We start from the raw sequence: 18,527 nt of genomic DNA, 5'->3' as shown, positions 1-18,527 counted from the left end.
TGTGCCCTGTCTGTTCCTCTTCCTGTCTTTTCAGTGATCTGGTTCCCCTTTTCTTTCCACTTCCCGCTTTTCCAGTTCTTTTGTGTCTATTCTTCCCGCTCACCACACTAGAGACCGGTGGGCACGAGGGAGCAGGGGGTGCTGGAGTCCCAGTCACGGGGATTCGACGGCCGGAGGGGCACAGGGTTTCCACCCTGCCAGCTCATCTCCAGCCTGGCTGCAGGAATGCCAAGGGCCACAGCAAGTCCAATACCCAGGGGAGCCCTCGATGAAACCTTTCGGCGGGTCGGGAATACGGAGCAACTCTCCGCTCTATCCAGTGGAATTTTAGAGGAAAGAACTCTCCCATCGAAAGACTGAGCAAAACACAACTCACAGTTCTACTTTCTGGTTTAGACTTCTAAGTCCTGAATCCTTCTGTTGAAATAAATGTCAGAAACCGAAGTACGCCAGGGAGGGTTTCAAAATTAAAACAGAACGCAACTCACATGATCAAGGCTTCCCATTCAAAGAAATTTTCTTCATTCATAGGACCTGCAGAAAGGAAAAAAAAAAAGGAGTCCACAACATTACTCTGCTAGCAATTTCGCCAGTCAAGCAAAGATTCTGAGAATTCTGTCTTCAGGACTTTACCTGCCACTATTCCTTCTGGTGGATTCAGGGTCAATTCTATAAAATTGAAAAGAAAAACACAGTCAGTGATTCTGCTTCTAATCCACAAGACAACCAAAGCAGGTTTCTCCAGTTTATTCTTTGGAAAACCTTCAAAAGTGACACTTGGTTTGCACAGAGAAGCAGAGTGGCCTCGTGGAAAGAGCATGGACCTGACAGTCGGAAGAGCTGGGTTCTAATTCCAGCTCCGCCACTTGTCAGCTGTGTGACCTTGGGCAAGTCATTTAAGTTCTCTATGCTTCAGTTGCCGCATCTGAAAAATGGGGATCAGGACTGTGAGCCCTACCTGGGATACGGACTGTCCCTGCAATCCACCCCAGGGCCTAGGACAGTGCCTGGCACAGAGTAAGTGCTTAACAAATAAAAAAAGTTCTATTAAAAAACTTTAAAAAAAAAAAAGTTTTCCTTTCCAGTTTGGGGGGGTTGAAAGATCTCCCGCCCAGTCATCATCTGGTGCCCATCGGACTCTTGATTTGAGTTACTGAAAATCAAGCATTCGGATAATCAGGTTGTCCCACTAGACCATGGCGCTCCCCCCGAATATACAAACAAGTAATGTATTTGCAGAGACTAGCTTACAGGCGAGAAAAAGTACTTTACTACATTTTTGGGACTAGATTGTGCTTCAACCATATGAAACTTCCCCTTCAACAACAGCATCCTTAAACACAAAGGACAGTTATATCAATTTTCTATTGTGGAATAAATCAACTGTGCCGGTAACATAGACATTCGGAGTAAGGAGACATAGACATTCGGAGACATTCGATTAGACCGTAAGCCCGTCAAAGGGCAGGGACCGTCTCTATCTGTTGCCGACTCGTTCATCCCAAGCGCTTAGTACAGTGCTCTGCACATAGTAAGCGCTCAATAAATACTATTGAATGAGTAAGGGATTTCTGAACACGCCGAAGATGCTGTCAGTCCCGTTTCATCCCAACAACTTGAAGTCCTTTTCCCAGAGCTCATGAAAAGAGTCAGTCACTATATAATCAATGGAAGCAGCGTGGCTCAGTGGAAAGAGCCCGGGCTTGGGGGTCAGAGGTCATGGGTTCGACTCCCGGCTCTGCCGCCCGGCAGCTGGGTGACTGCGGGCAAGTCACTTCACTTCTCTGTGCCTCAGTGACCTCATCTGTAAAATGGGGATTAACTGTGAGTCTCACGTGGGACAACCTGATGACCCTGTATCTCCCCCAGCGCTTAGAACAGTGCTCTGCACATAGTAAGCGCTTACCAAACACCAACATTATTAACAAGCTTAAAACGATAAAAGACCTTGAATTTAAAAGGGAAACTTTCAGGTGCAATCTTCCACTTAGCATTTTAACACAGTGACATTTTCAAGAGACAGCACCGCATTGCAAAACACTACCTGGACGTCATGTAACCATCATAATCCCCAGTGGTTTTATTAAGTACTGACTATGTGCAGAACACTGGGAAAATGCAATGCAAGAGTCAGCAGACATGTTCTCTGCCCACAAGGAGCTTACGGCCTAGAGAGGCAGACAGATATTAATATAAATCTCCCCGTCGGTGGGCAAACCTTAGAGAAGTGTGTCTAGTTGTCAATGGAGAGCTGATTCTTTCGGGTCTGTGCCTGTACCGTGTTGATCCAAGCAATCATCTATCCCGCACTGCTGACCTCCCTGCCTCCCGTCTCTCCCCACTCCGGTCCATACTTTCCTCTGCTGCCCACATCATTTTCCTAGAAAACTATTCAATCCAAGGCCCCCACTCTTCAAGAATCTCCTGTGGTTGCCCATCCACCTCCAAATCGAATAGAAACTCCCTCCTATTGGCTTTAAAGCACTAAATGACTTTAGTGCTCCCTGATTTCCTACTATAATCCAGCTTGCACACTTTGTTCCTCTAATGCCAACCTGCTCACTCTCTTTTTTTAATGGTATCTGTTAAGTGTTTATAACGCGCCAGGCACTACTAAGCGCCGGGGTAGATATAAGATAATACGTTTGGACGCAGTCCACGTCCCACTTGGGGCTCACAGCCTGAATCCCCATTTTATAGATGAGGTAAGTGAGGAGCAGAGAAGTTAAGTAGCTTGTCCCAGGTCGCACAGCAGACGAGGGGAGCCAGGATTAGAACCCACATCCTTCCGACTCCCAGGCCCATGCTCTATCCACTAGGTCAGGCTGCTTTTCGGTGCTCGATTTCACCTATCTCGCCACTGATCCCCTTGCTCACTTCCTGCCTCTGGCCTGGAATGCCCTTCCTCTTCACAGATGACAATCCCTCTCCCCACCTTCAAAGCCCGATTGAAAGGACACCTCCTCCAAGAGGCCTGCCCTGATTAGGGCCTAATTTCCTCTTCTCCCACTCCCTTCTGTGTCACCCTCGCGCCTGGATTTGCCCCCCACCCTCAGTCCCACAGCACTTATGTACCTCTCTGCAATTTATTTACGGATACTGATGTCCGTATCACCCTCTAGACTGTAAGCTCGATGTGGGCAGGGAACATGTCTACCAACTCTGTTATACTCTACCCTCTCATGCGCAAGTGCTCGACAAAATGGAAAACCTTCCTGTGATAAATACTGTGGATCACAAATACAAACTTTCAGAATACAGAAGGACTTGTGATGCTTTTACTCGGGGGCAACGCAAAAATATAAAAACTAGGCGGGTCTCGTTGACAGGAAGAAGAAGAGTAGCAAATATCAGGCGGTCTCTAGATAGTTCCCAGGCAGGGTATTAGGGCAAATTTAGCTACCTTAGAAACCTGCCAGGAGTCCACAGGAAATTATACGGGAGCCGGGTGGATTCTGTTGCTTAGAGAACCCAACAAACCAGAATATTTTCCAGGACATCTTCCAGGGGTAGAATCAGCCACCAGCTTCAACGTACCTGTGGACCGCCCGCCCGCAGGTGTTAGTGGAAAGGGCTTCCCTCGAATAAACTTACTTTTAACATATAATACACAAATCTGCGTATGCGTATCTCATGACTGCACCCGTGGACTCAAAGGCATAACCATTTGACTAATAATTATTATCATATTTCAAGTTAATTAGGTCGGACACAATCCCTGTCCCACAGGGGGCTCACAAGCTAAGTAAAAGGGTAAAAAGGTATCGAATCCCCATTTTACGGTAGAGGAAACTGAGGCCCAGGAAAGTTAAATGACTTGCCCCAAAGTCACACAGCAGACGAGTGGCAGGGCTGGGATCAAAAATCAGGTCCTCTGACTCCCGGGCCTGCGCCACTTCCACTCAGCTAATACGCTGGATTCACCTGTCGCAGGTCGTTGCAGAACTGAGGCTACTGTGCTTCATGTAAAACAGATTAGTACATAGAGTTTTGCTAAATTTAAAAAGTCCCATAGATGGAGAAAGACCACAGCGTGGCTATCTATGTAAACGGATATGTTAGATTCTTGTTTTCGCTTTTCCTGATTCCCCCATCCCATGGCACAATAATAACGATATTAAGCGCAACGGTGGTATTTCTTAAGTCCTTACCGTTAGGCGCTGGGGAGGATAAAAGATTTTTAGGTCAGACACAATCCCTGTCCCACACCTGACTCAGAGTCTAAGTAGGGGGAAGAATAGATATGGAATCCCCTTTTTACGGATGAGGAAACTGAGGCACACAGAAGTGAGGTGTGTCACCCGCAGTCGCAGATCAGAGAGGTGGCAGGGCCGGGATTAGAACCCAAGGCCGCTGACTCCCAGGCCCGGGCTCTATCCACTAGGTCATGCAGTTTCTCTAATTGTGTTTCTAAAGAGATGCCAACAGTCACGACGGTCCCCTTCGCCACTCCGGATTTCAGGGGCTGCTCTTTCATGGAAACCCAGCTTTAAAGAAGCAGCGTGGCTCAGTGGAAAGAGTCCGGGCACGGGAGTCAGAGGTCACGGGTTCAAATCCCGGCTCTGCCACTTGTCAGCGGTGTGACTGTGGGCGGGTCACTTCACTTCTCTGTGCCTGTTACCTCATCTGTCACATTAAGACTGTGAGCCTCACGTGGCACAACCTGATGACCCTGTATCTCCCCCAGCGCTTAGAACAGCGCTCTGCACCTAGGAAGCGCTTAACAAATACCAACATTATTATTGTTATTACAGTGGCTAGGCTAAATCACAAGTCCCCCATCAGTGATGCCGGCTCCTCGATCCGTGATATTTATTGAGCGCTTACTGTGTGCAGAGTGCTGTACTGAGCGCTTGGGAGAGGACAACAGAGTCCGGTAGTCACGTTCCCTGCCCAAAAGATGCTTGTCTAGAGAAGAGGCTCCCAGTCTAGAGGATCTCTTCGGGTTCTCGCTCCGCCCCCAGCCTTCACACACCTTATCCCCCAAACCAGGCCCCTGCTCGGCTCCGGGACGGAACAAGGAGCGAGAGAGGAAAGCGGGTCCCAGTCGGCGGCAGTCGAAAGTTGCTGGCTGGGGAAATGAAAGGCAGAGGCTCTTTGCCTCTTCCTTGCACTGGGATGTCTTTTTTTTTTTTAATCATTTCTGAGTGAGGGGCAGGGTCTTTTATACCACGGTCTTTCCGCAGTTATCACATTGATTATGATTATTGTATTAAGTGCTGACCACTTAATAGGTCAGACGCGTTCCCTGTCCCACGTGGGATTCGCAGTCTAAGTAGGAGGGGGAACGGGGCCTGAATCCCCATTTTCCGGATGAGGAAACTGAGGCCCAGAGGAAGTGAAGTGACTCGTCCAAGGTCGCAAAGCAGGAAACAGGGCTGGGATCGGACTCCCAGGCCTGTGCCCTTTCCGCTGGGACACGCTGCTTCTCCAGCCTCTTGATATTTCGGGGGCTCCGGTCCGACGTCCTAAGGGGCTCCTAAAGTACAGGATGAGCCGATTCGGCTGAGAAACTGTTAAATGTTTTTAGCTAAAAGTAACCTGGGAATTTCCTCAGCTTCCTATGTATGTCTCACAGAACTGAATTAAGATCAAGGCGATGGTCATTACTTGTCGCAGAACTGACGGGCTTCAGGTCAGCAGACACTACTGTCCAGTAATCTAATTCTCTACTTTCAAATTTACCGTCACCAGACAACGTACGCTTCCCCTTTGAACTGAAATTACATTTCAGAGGAATTCACAATCGGTCGCTTTTAAAAAATCGGCTTCCTAACCCCGCTTCACTACCCGGTGGGAGAAGGGGGCCCGTGGAAACGCAGAGTGCTGCCGGTCGGAAGAGGCTGGGAAGCACCGCTTTAGTATGAACTTTTTATAAGCGGAGCTTCGGGGAGAAAAGGGAATAAATAGGGAGGCGGTTGGAATCGAGTTCCCGGCCCGCCAGCGCAACGATGATTTATTCGGCAGTGACATCTACTGGGCAATAAAGACCATCTTCTTTTCATCTCGCAAAGGGGACGGATGGTTTCTGAATTATTTCTAGGAGATGCTCCCTCTCCCTCTGAATTATTAAATAAAATATACATCACAAAGGTATTTGCTTAAATCAACTCCAAGGAGAAAAAGGTAAACAAAGTCATCGAACCGACGCTGAGAAAACACGATCTACTTGATCGCGGCACTTCTTAGATGCTTACTAACGTGCCAAGCGCTGTTCTGAGCACTTGGGTAGATACGCTTCAAGGCTCTCCATCCCCTCGCCCCTTCCTACCTCTCCTCCCTTCTCTCTTTCCACCGCCCACACCCCGCACGCCCCGCTCCCCGGCCGCCCACCTCCTCGCCGTCCCCCGGTCTCGCCCGTCCCGCCGTCGACCCCCGGGGCCGCGTCCTCCCGCGGTCCCGGGACGCCCTCCCTCCTCGCCTCCGCCAGACTCATTCTCTTCCCCTCTTCAAATCCCTACTTAAAGATCACCTCCCCCGAGAGGCCTTCCCGGACTGAGCCCCCTCTTTTTCCCTCCGCTCCCTCTACACCCCCTTCACCTCTCCGCAGCTAAACCCTCTTCTCCCCCCTTTCCCTCTGCTCCTCCCCCTCTCCCGTCCCAACCCCTCGGCACCGTACTCGTCCGCTCGACTCTATATATCTTCCTCACCCTATTTATTTTGTTTGAGGAGATGTCCATCACCCTGATTCCATTTATCTGCCACTGCTTTTATGAGATGTTCTTCCCCTCGTCTCTATCTACTGCCATCGTTCTCGTCCGTCCGTCTCCCCCGATCGGACCGTGAGCCCGTCAAAGGGCCGGGACCGTCTCTGTCTGTTGCCGGCTTGTCCGTTCCAAGCGCTCAGTACAGTGCTCTGCACATAGGAAGCGCTCAATAAATATTATTGAAGGAATGAATAACACGTTCATCAGGTTGGACCCAGGCCCTGCCCCATGTGGGGCTCACAGTCTAGGGAACGGGGGGGGGGGGGGGGGGAGACCTCACAAATACGGTCATTTCTCACGCTACTCGGGATTTATTCCCCAAAAAGGAGAATGCTAACTAAATGTCGGTATTTGTTAAGCGCTTACTATGTGCAGAGCACCGTTCTAACCGCTGTTCTCAGCGACACGATCGCCAAACCCAGCTGAATTTAATGTTCTGGAAGGGTGTCAATCAAAAAGGACGGGATTCGCAACTAGTTGCCGTAGTCGTGGCTTTCATAAAGGCCAGTTTACTCAGTCAGTCCAACATTTCACTTGATCTCAATCACAGGTCAACAGAACAGGGCAAGTCACAAACAGAACAAAACATTTTAAAAAATGACGTCTCGCTTATTTGAGCAAGTGATTAACCCTGCTCCTCCACCCGGGGCGTCTGCTGAAAGAACAGAAATGGGCTCTTTCCAGAATGCTGAGACTCCGACAGCTGACCCACCTGGAGTTTGAATTTAAATCGGGAGTTTCACCTGAGGACCACGGACGCGTTAAGGCGGCTCGGTGGAAAGAGCATGGGCTCTGGAGTCAGAGGTCATGGGTTCTAATCCCGGCTCCGCCACCTGTCGGCTGTGTGACTGTGGGCAAGTCACTTCACTTCTCGGTGCCTCGGTTCCCTCGTCTGTAGAGCGGGGATTAAGAGTGTGAGCCTCACGTGGGACAACCTGATTACCCTGTATCTACTCCAGCTCTTAGAACAGTGCTCGGCACATAGTAAGCGCTTAACAAATACCGACGTTGTTATTATTATTATTACAAGCAGATCAGGTTGGACACAGCCCCTGTCCCACGTGGGGCCCACGGTCTCAATCCCCATTTGACAGATGAGGTCACCGGGGCACGGAGAAGTTAAGTGACTTGCCCAAGGTCACACAGCTGACTAGCGGCGGAGCCGGGATTAGAACCCGTGACCTCTGACCCCCAAGCCCGCGCTCTTTCCACTGCGCCGCGCTGCTTCTCTGACTGACCTGCTCACCCCAACTTCCAGAATCCGGTTAAGGGGCGATGGGGTGGAGGCCACGTACGGCTTTCCCTCTCTGACCTTCCGTGCTCTTGTACGGGAGCCATAATAATAATAATAATGTCGGTATCTGTTAAGCGCTTACTATGCGCCGAGCACTGTTCTAAGCGTTGGGGTAGACACGAGGGAATCGGGTTGTCCCACGTGGGGCTCGCAGTCTTAATCCCCATTTGACAGATGAGGTGTCGTCTGAGGCACCGAGAAGTGACTTGCCCACAGTCCCACAGCTGCCAAGTGGCAGAGAGGGGATTCGAACCCATGACCTCTGACTCCCAAGCCCGGACTCTTTCCACTGAGCCGCGCTGCTTCTCAAATGCAACTTGCGCTCCAATCGCTGGAAAACCGGGCTACGAAATTAGGAGACTCCTGCCCCTGATCGAAGCTGACCGGCAAAATGGAATTCGGGATTCTCTTTCGAAACAGTAACCAAAATTAAGCCGCGTTCTGAGCCAACACGGTGACCTCGTTGGTAGCAGGGCACGTGTCCGTTGCCTTGGCTACCCCCCCCCCCCCCCCCAAACGCTCAGTACAGTGCTCTGCGCACAGTAAGCAGCAGCGTGAGCAGCGCAGAGAAGCAGCGTGGCTCAGTGGAAAGAGCCCGGGCTTTGGAGTCAGAGGTCACGGGTTCGAATCCCCGCTCGGCCACTTGTCGGCCGGGTGACTTTGGGCAAGTCACTTCACTTCTCGGTGCCTCAGTTACCTCCTCTGTAAAATGGGGATTAAGACTGTGAGCCCCGCGTGGGAGCGCTTAGAACGGTGCTCGGCACACGGTAAGCGCTTAACAAATACCAACTTTATTAGTAGTAGTAGTAGTAAGCGCTCAATAAATACGATCCAATGAATAAACGGATTTATCTTTAACGGGCACTTATTTGGAAAGTCCCGAACCGCGACTCCGTAGAAACGAACACGAAGGAGAGACCCGAGTCCAGGGGACGTTTTAACGCTTATTTTCCCCTTCGCCCACGAACTCACCGATCCGGTTGTCGCAGGTCGTCGTTTTGATCGTTAATTCCACCATCGCCCCTCTCTCGGGCTTAAAGGCTTAATGATTCAGTTTCCTAGATCGGGTTACCTTCACTTCGGCTAGAGGTGCTGAGTTTCACGAACTAATCCCCGGGTTAAAAATCATCCCTAAATACACCGTTTGGGGAGAGGAAGGGCAATTGCAAAATAGCAATTTTCATAGTAACGCGATTACTCAACCGCGGGGGTTGGGGTCTCGAAGCTTTCATCAGGTCGGGTGTCCCGGGAGGCGGGCTCAATTTCACCTGTCCAGCTGCAGAATTCTCCCAACGGACCAGCCGCGGTTCCAAGGATGAGGCGTAAATCGGTACGCCGGCGCAAATCTACGACACCCGGGCATGGGGATAACGGGGGGACACTGGTCGGGTAGAAGGATCAGGGCTGTTTTAATCCCCTCTCCGCCACTTGTCTGCCGTGTGACCCCGAGCAAGTCGCTTCACTTCTCTGGGCCTCAGTTCCCTGCTCTGCTAAGATGGGGATTAAAAAACGTGAGCCCCACGTGGCACCCTGTATCTCCCCCAGCGCTTAGAACGGTGCTCTGCACATAGGAAGCGCTTAACAGATACTATAATTACCAAATTATTAACTATTATTTAACAATTTATTGTTAAATGATTACCTATTAACAAACACCATCATTTACCATGCTGTTTTTCCCACTTCTCTTGCCACTAGTCCCCCTCCTGTATTTGTAACGAGAATTAACTTGATTGGGATCGCGGCTCTGCCGCTTGCCAGCTGTGTGACTGTGGGCAAGTCACTTCACTTCTCTGTGCCTCAGTTCCCTCATCTGGAAAATGGGCATTAACCGGGAGCCTCACGTGGGACGACCCGATGGCCCTGGATCTCCCCCAGCGCTTAGAACGGTGCTCTGCACATGGGAAGCGCTTAACAAATGCCAACATCATCATTATTATTATTTTTTACTACTTTCAATTCCACAATTTAGAATACTAATAATGGCATTTGTTAAGCGCTTCGTAGGTGTCAATCGTCACCGAGCGCTCACTGGTGATAATAACAGTCAATAGTCGTGGTATTTGTTAAGCGCTTACTCCGCGCTAGGCGATGGACTGCCACACAGCTCTGCCCCTTGTCAGCTGGGTGACCGTGGCCAAGTCACTTCACTTCTCTGTGCCTCAGTGACCTCATCTGGAAAATGGGGGTGAAGACTGTGCGCCTCACGTGGGACAACCTGATGACCCTGTTTCTACCCCAGCGCTTAGAACAGTGCTCGGCACATAGTGAGCGCTGAACAAACCCCAACATTATCACTAAGCGCCGGGGTGGGTACAAGCAAATGGGGTTGGATACGGTCCCGGTCGCGATCCCCACGTTACAGATGATTTAACTGAGGCACAGAGGAGGGAAGTGCCTTGGCCAAGGTCACACAGCAGACAAGTGGCTCACTGGGCAGAGCACTGTACGAGGGGCTGGGGAGAGTACCATCTACCAGAGTTGGGAGGCACGTTCCCTTGCCCACAGCGGCCTAGAAGGGGAGGCAGATATTAATATAAATAAAGACATGACAGATATGAATCAATCATAGAGTGCTCACTGGGTGCAGAGCACTGTACTAAGCGCTTGGCAGAGTTCGCTACAACAGCGTTGGCAGACACGCGCTCCCTGTCCACAAGCAGCTGACAGAGCAGCAGCGTGGCGCAGTGGGAAGAGCCCGGGCTAGGGAGTCAGAGATCACGGGTTCAAATCCCGGTTCCGCCGCTTGTCCGCTGTGTGACCCTGGGCAAGTCGCTTCACTTCTCTGGGCCTGTTACCTCCTCTGCAAAATGGGGGTGAAGGCTGTGAGCCCCACGTGGGACAACCTGATCACCTCGTATCCACCCCCAGCGCTCGGAACACACAGTGAGCACTTAGCAAACTTATTTTGTTCAATGAGATGTACATCATCCTGATTCTATTTAGTTGCCACGGTTTTTATGAGATGTTCTTCCCCTCGACTCTTTCTATTGCCATCGTTCTCGTCTGCCCGTCTCCCCCGATTAGACCGTAAGCCCATCAGGGGCAGGGACTGTCGCCATCTGTTGCCGACTCGTCCATTCCAAGCGCTCAGTCCAGTGCTCTGCACACAGTAAGCGCTCGATAAATACTACTGAATGAATGAATCCCAAATGCCAACGTTATTATTATGAGCCGGGAAGCCATGACATAAATAAATAAATTACAGGTACGGGCGCAAGGGTCGTGGGGCTGCGGGAGAAGGGGGAGAAAGGGAGCAGATTCAAGTGCGAGGGCAACGCGGAAGGGAGCGGGAGAGAGGAAATGAGGGCTTAGTCCCGGAAGGGCTCCTGAAGACGTGCTTTCAATAAGAGTTCGAAGGCGGGGCGAGCGATCGTCTGGCAGATAGGACTGGGGAGGAAGTGCCGGGCCAGAGGCAGGATGTGGGCGAGAGGTCGGCCGTGAGGCGGAGGTACAGTGAGTGGGCTGCCATTAGAGGAGGGAACTGAGCCAGCTGGGCTGTAGTGAGAAAGCGAGGACCGTTCTAAGCGCTGGGGCATATAGGAGGAGCAGCGGGGCCCGGTAGAAAAGAGCACGCAAGTCGGAGGACCCGGGTTCTAATCCCAGATCCGCCACGTCTGCTGCGTGGCGAGTCACTTGACTTCTCTGTGCCTCAGCTACTTCATCTGTAAAATAATAATCACGTTGGTATTTGTTAAGCGCTTACTATGGGCAGAGCACTGTTCTAAGCGCTGGGGTAGATACGGGGGAATCCGCTTGTCCCACGTGAGGCTCCCAGTCTTCATCCCCCTTTTACAGATGAGGCGAGTGAGGCACGGAGAAGCGAAGTGACTCGCCCGCGGTCACACGGCTGACGAGGGCAGAGCCGGGTTTCAAACCCACGACCTCTGACTCCCGAGCCCGGGCTCTTCTCGCCGAGCCAGGCTTAAGACCGTGAGTCCTCTGTGGGACGGAGACTGGGTCCAAACCCGATTATCTCGCATCTCCCCCACAGCTTAGTACAGTACCTGGGAAAGAAGGGAAGGAAGGAAAGGAAAAGAAAGAAAGATACCTGAAATCAAATGCCCGAAAAGGGGAGAAGATGGAGTAACTGGAGGGGGGAGGCCTCCATTATCCGCCCCTCAATTCATCGACGGGCACAGCACTGAACTAAGCATTGGGGAGGACGCCATAAAATTGGTAGTCACAGATCCTATCCTCCAGGATCTTCTCATCTACGGGTGCTCACTTTGCTCCTCTACTGCCAACCTGATCACTGCACCTCGATCTCATCGCTGACCCCGTCCTACCTCTGGCCTGGAGCCCCCTCCATCTTCGTATCCGACAGATAATCACTCTCCCCACCTTCGGAGTCTTATTGAAGGCCTGCCTTTTCCTCTTCTCCCACTCTCTTCTGCATTGCCCTTATTTTATTCACCCCTCCTCAGCACCACGGCACTCACGTATCTATTCGTAACTTATTTATTTATACTGTCTCTGCCTCTAGACTGCAAGCTCAATGTGGGCAGGGAATGTGTGTCTCTTGTTATATTGTACCCTCTCGAGTGCTTAGTAGCGTTCTGCACACAGTAAGTGCTCAATAAATACGACCGACTGACTGTGGATCATTTGGTTATCTGGGGTTCTCCCCAAACAGGCTTTTCATCTAATGTTCCCCCCACCACATTCTGAAAACGCTCAGGGAGAGCTAGGTGGGGGCACCCCCGGGCCCTGCCTACGGATTCAATTTTCTATGGCGATCATCTTTAATAACGTCGGTATCTGTTAGGCGCTTACTATGTGCAGAGCACCGTTCTGAGCGCGGGGGGAGATACAGGGTAATCGGGTTGCCCCACGTGAGGCTCGCGGTCTTCATCCCCGTTTTACAGATGAGGTAACTGAGGCACCGAGAAGTGAAGTGACTTGCCCACAGGCAGGCAGCTGACAAGTGGCAGCGCTGGGATTCGAACCCACGACCTCTGCCTCTTTATCGAGCACTGTGTGCAAAACACTGCGCTTGGAGAATAAAACAATAGACACATCCCCTGCCCTCAACGAGCTCACAGTCTATGTATGAAGACCAACGGAATGCCTAAGTTTTTGTATTTAGCAGAGATTCTTCAGCATACGTGACTTCAAATCAGCTTCCGAATGAAACGGCCCCATTTAAAGCGTGCTCTCATTCCGTATTTATCCTAACCCGCAGAGAAAAGCCTGATGGAGTCATTATTGGCCTGCCTGGCCAACCCATTCACGCATACAAATGATTATTATTACTATTACGAACTGGGGTTAAAAAGATCGCTCCCAAATAGTAACAGAAACACGGCCGGGTTCCTTACATTTGTAATGTATTGTTCCGACAGGCCAAAGATGCGGACATATAAAAGTAGAGACGATCCATCGCCACTGTTTGCTGGCACTGGTTACGAAGAAAAAGAGAAATTACACCACCGCCATAAACAAAGATTCTAATGCCAACTCGTTCCAACCCATTAAAAGCATTTCCTGGCGTTGCCCTGGCACAAGAGTGTCAACCAGGAAGTTAAATAACTACGTTAGCTGCAGCCTCCTTGGAAAACAAAGTGTCTGAACCGAAAAGAACGTCAGATCCCCACGAACAAGCTGCAAGGGACTACTGCAAAATCCTAACCAACGATCAGCGAGCCAGGTGAAAATAAAGTGCAAAAACGACATTTTGATAACTTGAGGAAGACTGCCCCCGTGCCTGAGATTTCACGCCACGTCCGGGATACCATTCATAAGAATCATCTTATCATTACTAATCGTGCAATTAAAGGTAGGACTCAAAATTGTATTGGAGGGCTAATGAACTGAAAAATATCCTTCGTGCTTTTTGAATGAATTATCTTTTCTCTTCAGTATAATCCTGGTGTCCTTGGCATTCTCCATGAAGAAGATCAAATACAACTAATCAATCAATGGTATTTATTTTTTTGGTTTCGTTAAACACTTACTATGTGTCAGGCACTGCACTGAGCACTGGCGTAGATACAATTTAATTCGTTTGGACAGTCCACATCCCATACAGCAGCGTGGCTCAGTGGAAAGAGCCCGGGCTTGGGAGTCAGAGGTCATGGGTTCGAATCCCGGCTCGGCCACTTGTCAGCTGTGTGACCGCGGGCGAGTCACTTCACTTCTCTGTGCCTCACTTACCTCATCCGTAAAATGGGGATTGAGACCGGGAGCCTCACGTGGGACCACCTGATTCCCCTGTGTCTACCCCAGCGCTTACAACAGTGCTCTGCACATAGTAAGCGCTTAACAAATACCAACATATTATATGGGGCTCACAGCCTTAATCCCCATTTTACAGATGAGGTAACTGAAGCAGAGGGAAGTGAAGCGAATCGCCCAAGGTCACAGCGCAGACACAGGGCAAAGGCAGGATTGGAACCTGGGTCAGTCAATCGGCCGCGTTCACCGTGCGCACAGCACTGTACCAAGCTCCCGGAAAAGTACAATATATCAGACACGTTCCCTGCCTACAGCGAGTTTACAGTCTAGAGAGGGAGGCGGACACTGATATAAAGAAATTACAGATAATTGCTGTGGGGAGGGGACGGTGGTGAATAAAGCGAACGAATCAGGGCAACGCAGAAGAGAGTGGGAGAAAAGGAAAGGAGGACTTAGGGCAGGCTTCTTGGAGGAGGCGTTCCTTCAATTAGGCTTTAAAAGGGGGGGAGAGAGTGAATGTCTGTCAGACACGAAGAGGGTGGGCGTTCCCGGCCAGAGGCGGGATGGGGGCAAGAGGAAGGCGGCGAGATAGGTGAGATGGAGGTACAAGAAGTCGGTTGGCATTAGAGGAGTCAAATGTGCACGGAGGTAGGAGGGGGCAAGGTGACCGAGTGCCCTAACGCCGACGGTGAGGAGTTTCCGTCTGACGTGGAGGTGGATGGACAACCCCCGGAGGTTCCTGAAAAGTGGGGACGCACGGACCCAACGGTCCGGCGGAAAAATGATCCAGGCAGCAGAATGAAGTACGGACCGGGGCGGGGAGGTCGACAAGACCTCTGATTCGGTAATCAAGGAGGGATAGGATAACTGCTTGGATAAACTCATTCATTCAACAGTATTTATGGAGCGCTTACTATGTGCAGAGCACTGGACTAAGCGCTTGGAATGGGCAATTCGGCAACAGAGAGAGACCGGCCCTGCCCACTGACGGGCTTCCAGGAGATTCTGTTGCCGAATCGTACCTTCCAAGTGCTCTGCACATAGTAAGCGCTCAATAAATACTACCGAACGAGGTTTGGATGGAGAGGGAAGCGTGGATTTTCGCAAGGTTGTGAAGGCTGAACACACAGAAGTTAGTGACAGAGCACGTGAACGAGAGAGAGAGGAGTCAAGGATAGCGTCAAAGCGGGCTCGTGAGCCAGGAAGGACGGCGGTGTCGTCGACGATGACGGGAAGACAGGGTTTGGCGGGGGGAAAATAAGAAGTTCCGTTTTGGACACGTTAAGTTTGAGGTGAAGGCAGGATTATATAAGTAGAGATGTCTTGAAGCCACGAGGAAAAGCGAGACTGCGGAGGAGGAGAGAGATCGGGGCTAGAGATGTAGATTTGGGAATCATCCGCGCAGAGGTGCAGAAGCAGCGTGGCTCAGTGGAAAGAGCACGGGCTTTGGAGTCAGGGCTCGTGAGTTCGAATCCCAGCTCTGCCACTTGTCGGCTGTGTGACCGTGGGCGAGTCACTTCACTCCTCTGTGCCTCCGTTCCCTCATCTGTAAAATGGGGATGAAGACTGTGAGCCCCACGTGGGACAACCTGATTCCCCTGTGTCTACCCCAGCGCTTAGAACAGTGCTCGGCACATAGCAAGCGCTTAACAAATACCAACATTATTATTATTAGCGGTGGGGGCTGAAGGCACGGGAGAGAACGAGTTCTCCAAAGGAGTGGGTGTCGGTGGAGAATAGAAGGGGACCCCAGAACTGAGCCTTGCGGACCCAAGATTAGGGGGTGGGAGGCAGAGGGGGAGCCCGCGAAGGAGACTGAAGGAACGAGCGGTCGGAGAAACTGGAGGAGAACCGAGAGAGGACAGAGCCAGTGAAGTCCGGGTCCTTCTGACTTCCGGGCCCACGCTCTATCCACTAGCCACCATGCTGCTTCTCGTCTATTGCGTGCTTACGGCGTGCGAAGCACTTGGGAAAGTAGCTCCCGGGAAAGAGTTGGTAGACGTGATCCCTGCCCACAAGGAGCTCAGTCCACAGGGCTGCCAAAAATGCCAGCGGGCTGGGATCCGGCGGCCCACGCTGTTGGAAGAAACCACCTGTGAGCAGGCGCGTGGGGCTGGAATGGATGAGCGCCGCGGTGTGACTTCTCCCGGACGCCACGCTTCGCGAGACCGCAACCCCCTGCGTTACAGAAGAACCACGGCTGCTAGCGGGCTTCACGGCGAGTGCTCAATGAAGATGATCGATCCATCGAGCTCGGGAGATCACTGAGGAGGTTCAATACCGAGCAGGGAGCACGGCACCTCTTTAGTCTCTATCACCCACATTCCGGGCGCAGTAACCTGCGCTACGTAGGAGCTTCGTTATCACTTCTATTACTATTAAAATACACATTTTTCACAATTCTAGATTCTCTGGCATACAGACGAGCTACTCTCTATATATAATATACACGTGCAGACATTGATATGTACAGTAGCAGGCACGCATACGTGCACACGGACACAAACACATATATTTCCAGCATCCACCCCTATCTTTCCCTCCATAAGGCCACCGCACCGGTCTAGACGCTTATCACATTCCAGCTTGACTCTTGCATCAGCCTCCTCACTGATGCCCCCGTCTCAAGTCTCTCCCCTTCTCCGGGCCATAATTCATTCCGCTGCCCGGGATCATCTTTTAAAAGGCATCAGTTGGCAAACATCACCCAGCTCCGTGAAACCCTCCGGCGGTTACCCGTTCCTCTCCTCATCGAGCGGAAACTCGCGACCCCCTGACCCCTTCCCTCCTATCTAGCCAACTCTTCTTACACTCCGCCCGAGCTCGATCAATCCATCGTCTTTAGGGAGCGCTCGCTGTGTGCCGAGCACTGTACTAAGCGCCTGGGAGAGTACGATATAACGGTATCGGTAGACGCGTTCCCTGCCCAGAAGGAGCTTCGCACTCTTCACTCCCTCGTCCGCATCTCTCCCGCCGTTGTCTTGGTCGCGTCCTTCACCCTACCTGCAACTACTTTCAATCCAAGAGACTAACTCTGGCCCTCCCTTTATGAGCAGGAGCGTGGCTCAGTGGAAAGAGCGCGGGCTTGGGAGTCCGAGGTCGTGGGTTCTAATCCTGGCTCCGCCAATCCCATCCCCGCCAGCCCTTTGGTTTTCCTGCTGCCAATAAACCTGAATCAGGCAGGGCTAGGAGTGAAAGACAGTCTTTTGTTCCCACGGATTCAAAAGAAAGCAAATTAAACGAAGGTGGAATTAAATCTATTACTTCACGAGCACGGGATGAGGAACTCCCGACCCTCTCACACATCTTACATCAGCCCCAAACTAAATGGCTTTGCCACCGCTTCGTTTCCCAACGTGTCATTACTATTTCTAATTGCTATCCTACGTAGACATGCCCTATTCCCTCGTCTTCCTGTCCGCGAAGGATTTCAGCGTCCGTCTTCCCGACTGGACGAGGGCAGGGATCGAGTCTATTTCTGTTTTTCTACTTTCCCAAGAGTGGAGTGCAGTACTCTGCCTATACAGTCAGATAATCACCAAATCCTCCAGGCTCTATCTCTGCAATTCCAGAATCCACCCCATCCCCTCCATCCCTGCTGGTACAAGTGCCGGTCACGGTCTGCCTCCACCTCTCCATCCCCGTCGGCCTCTCCCCTCTCCGATGCCTGCACTCCGCTACCCAGATCATTTTCCTAAAAGAGTCATTCCGTGCGCCTCTCCCCAGACCTCAAAAATCTCCAATGGCCGCCCATCCAACACCACGCCGAGCAGGAACTTGGGAAGCACCGTGACCTACCGGAAGAAGTCCGGGCCTGGGAGTCAGAGGGCCTGAGTTCTAATCCCAACTCTGTCGCTTGCCTGCTGGGTGACCTTGGGCAAGTCCATTTAACTTCTCTGGGCCTCAGTTTCCTCAACTCTGAAAGAGGGAGACAATACCCGTTCTCCCTCCTACTTAATGAGCCCCATGGAACTGATTGCCGGTATCTACCCCAGCGCTTAGAAAAGTGCTGGACGCACAGTAAGCGTTTAACAAATAGCGTTTAAAAAAAAATAGATAAAACCACTGTCGGAAGCATTAAGTATCCCTGACTGACTGACCGACATATAGACGCATGCACGTCCCCTACCTGTCCTTTGTGCTCAGCGATGACAGCATATCTATGCGTGTTAATATCTCTGGGAGACGATCTCTTGGCGAAAGAGAGGTGGTCGCCTGTTCCGGCCCTGTGCCGTTCAGGGTACGGCTACTCAGGCTCCAAATGGGCCAGTTGCCCCACCGTCAATAAAAGGGCAGACTTGGCTCGCCTGAGTCCCCCAGGTCCTTCAACTGTGAGCCCCACGGGGGAC

General features: G+C 51.3%; 1 protein-coding gene across 3 annotated transcripts in view; it reads right to left on the bottom strand.

Annotated features, from left to right (window-relative positions):
• UBE2G2 (ubiquitin conjugating enzyme E2 G2) overlaps positions 1 to 18,527 on the bottom strand; it is a 48,740-nt gene that overhangs the window by 20,385 nt on the left and 9,828 nt on the right. For 2 of the 3 annotated variants that reach the window (XM_029068207.2, XM_029068209.2), the window contains exons 2-3: positions 634 to 669; positions 489 to 534 (exon numbers count right to left, since the gene is read on the bottom strand). In XM_029068207.2, coding sequence (XP_028924040.1) covers positions 489 to 534; positions 634 to 669 — 82 coding nt within the window. Of the gene's footprint in view, positions 1 to 488; positions 535 to 633; positions 670 to 13,322; positions 13,403 to 18,527 lie in introns of all 3 variants that reach the window. The other variant, XM_029068208.2, reaches the window with a different exon arrangement.

Source organism: Ornithorhynchus anatinus, chromosome 7 (assembly GCF_004115215.2).
Source record: "Ornithorhynchus anatinus isolate Pmale09 chromosome 7, mOrnAna1.pri.v4, whole genome shotgun sequence".
Lineage (NCBI taxonomy): Eukaryota > Metazoa > Chordata > Mammalia > Monotremata > Ornithorhynchidae > Ornithorhynchus > Ornithorhynchus anatinus.
Note: the sequence above shows the minus strand (reverse complement) of the source record. Positions and strands in the feature narration are given on the sequence as shown.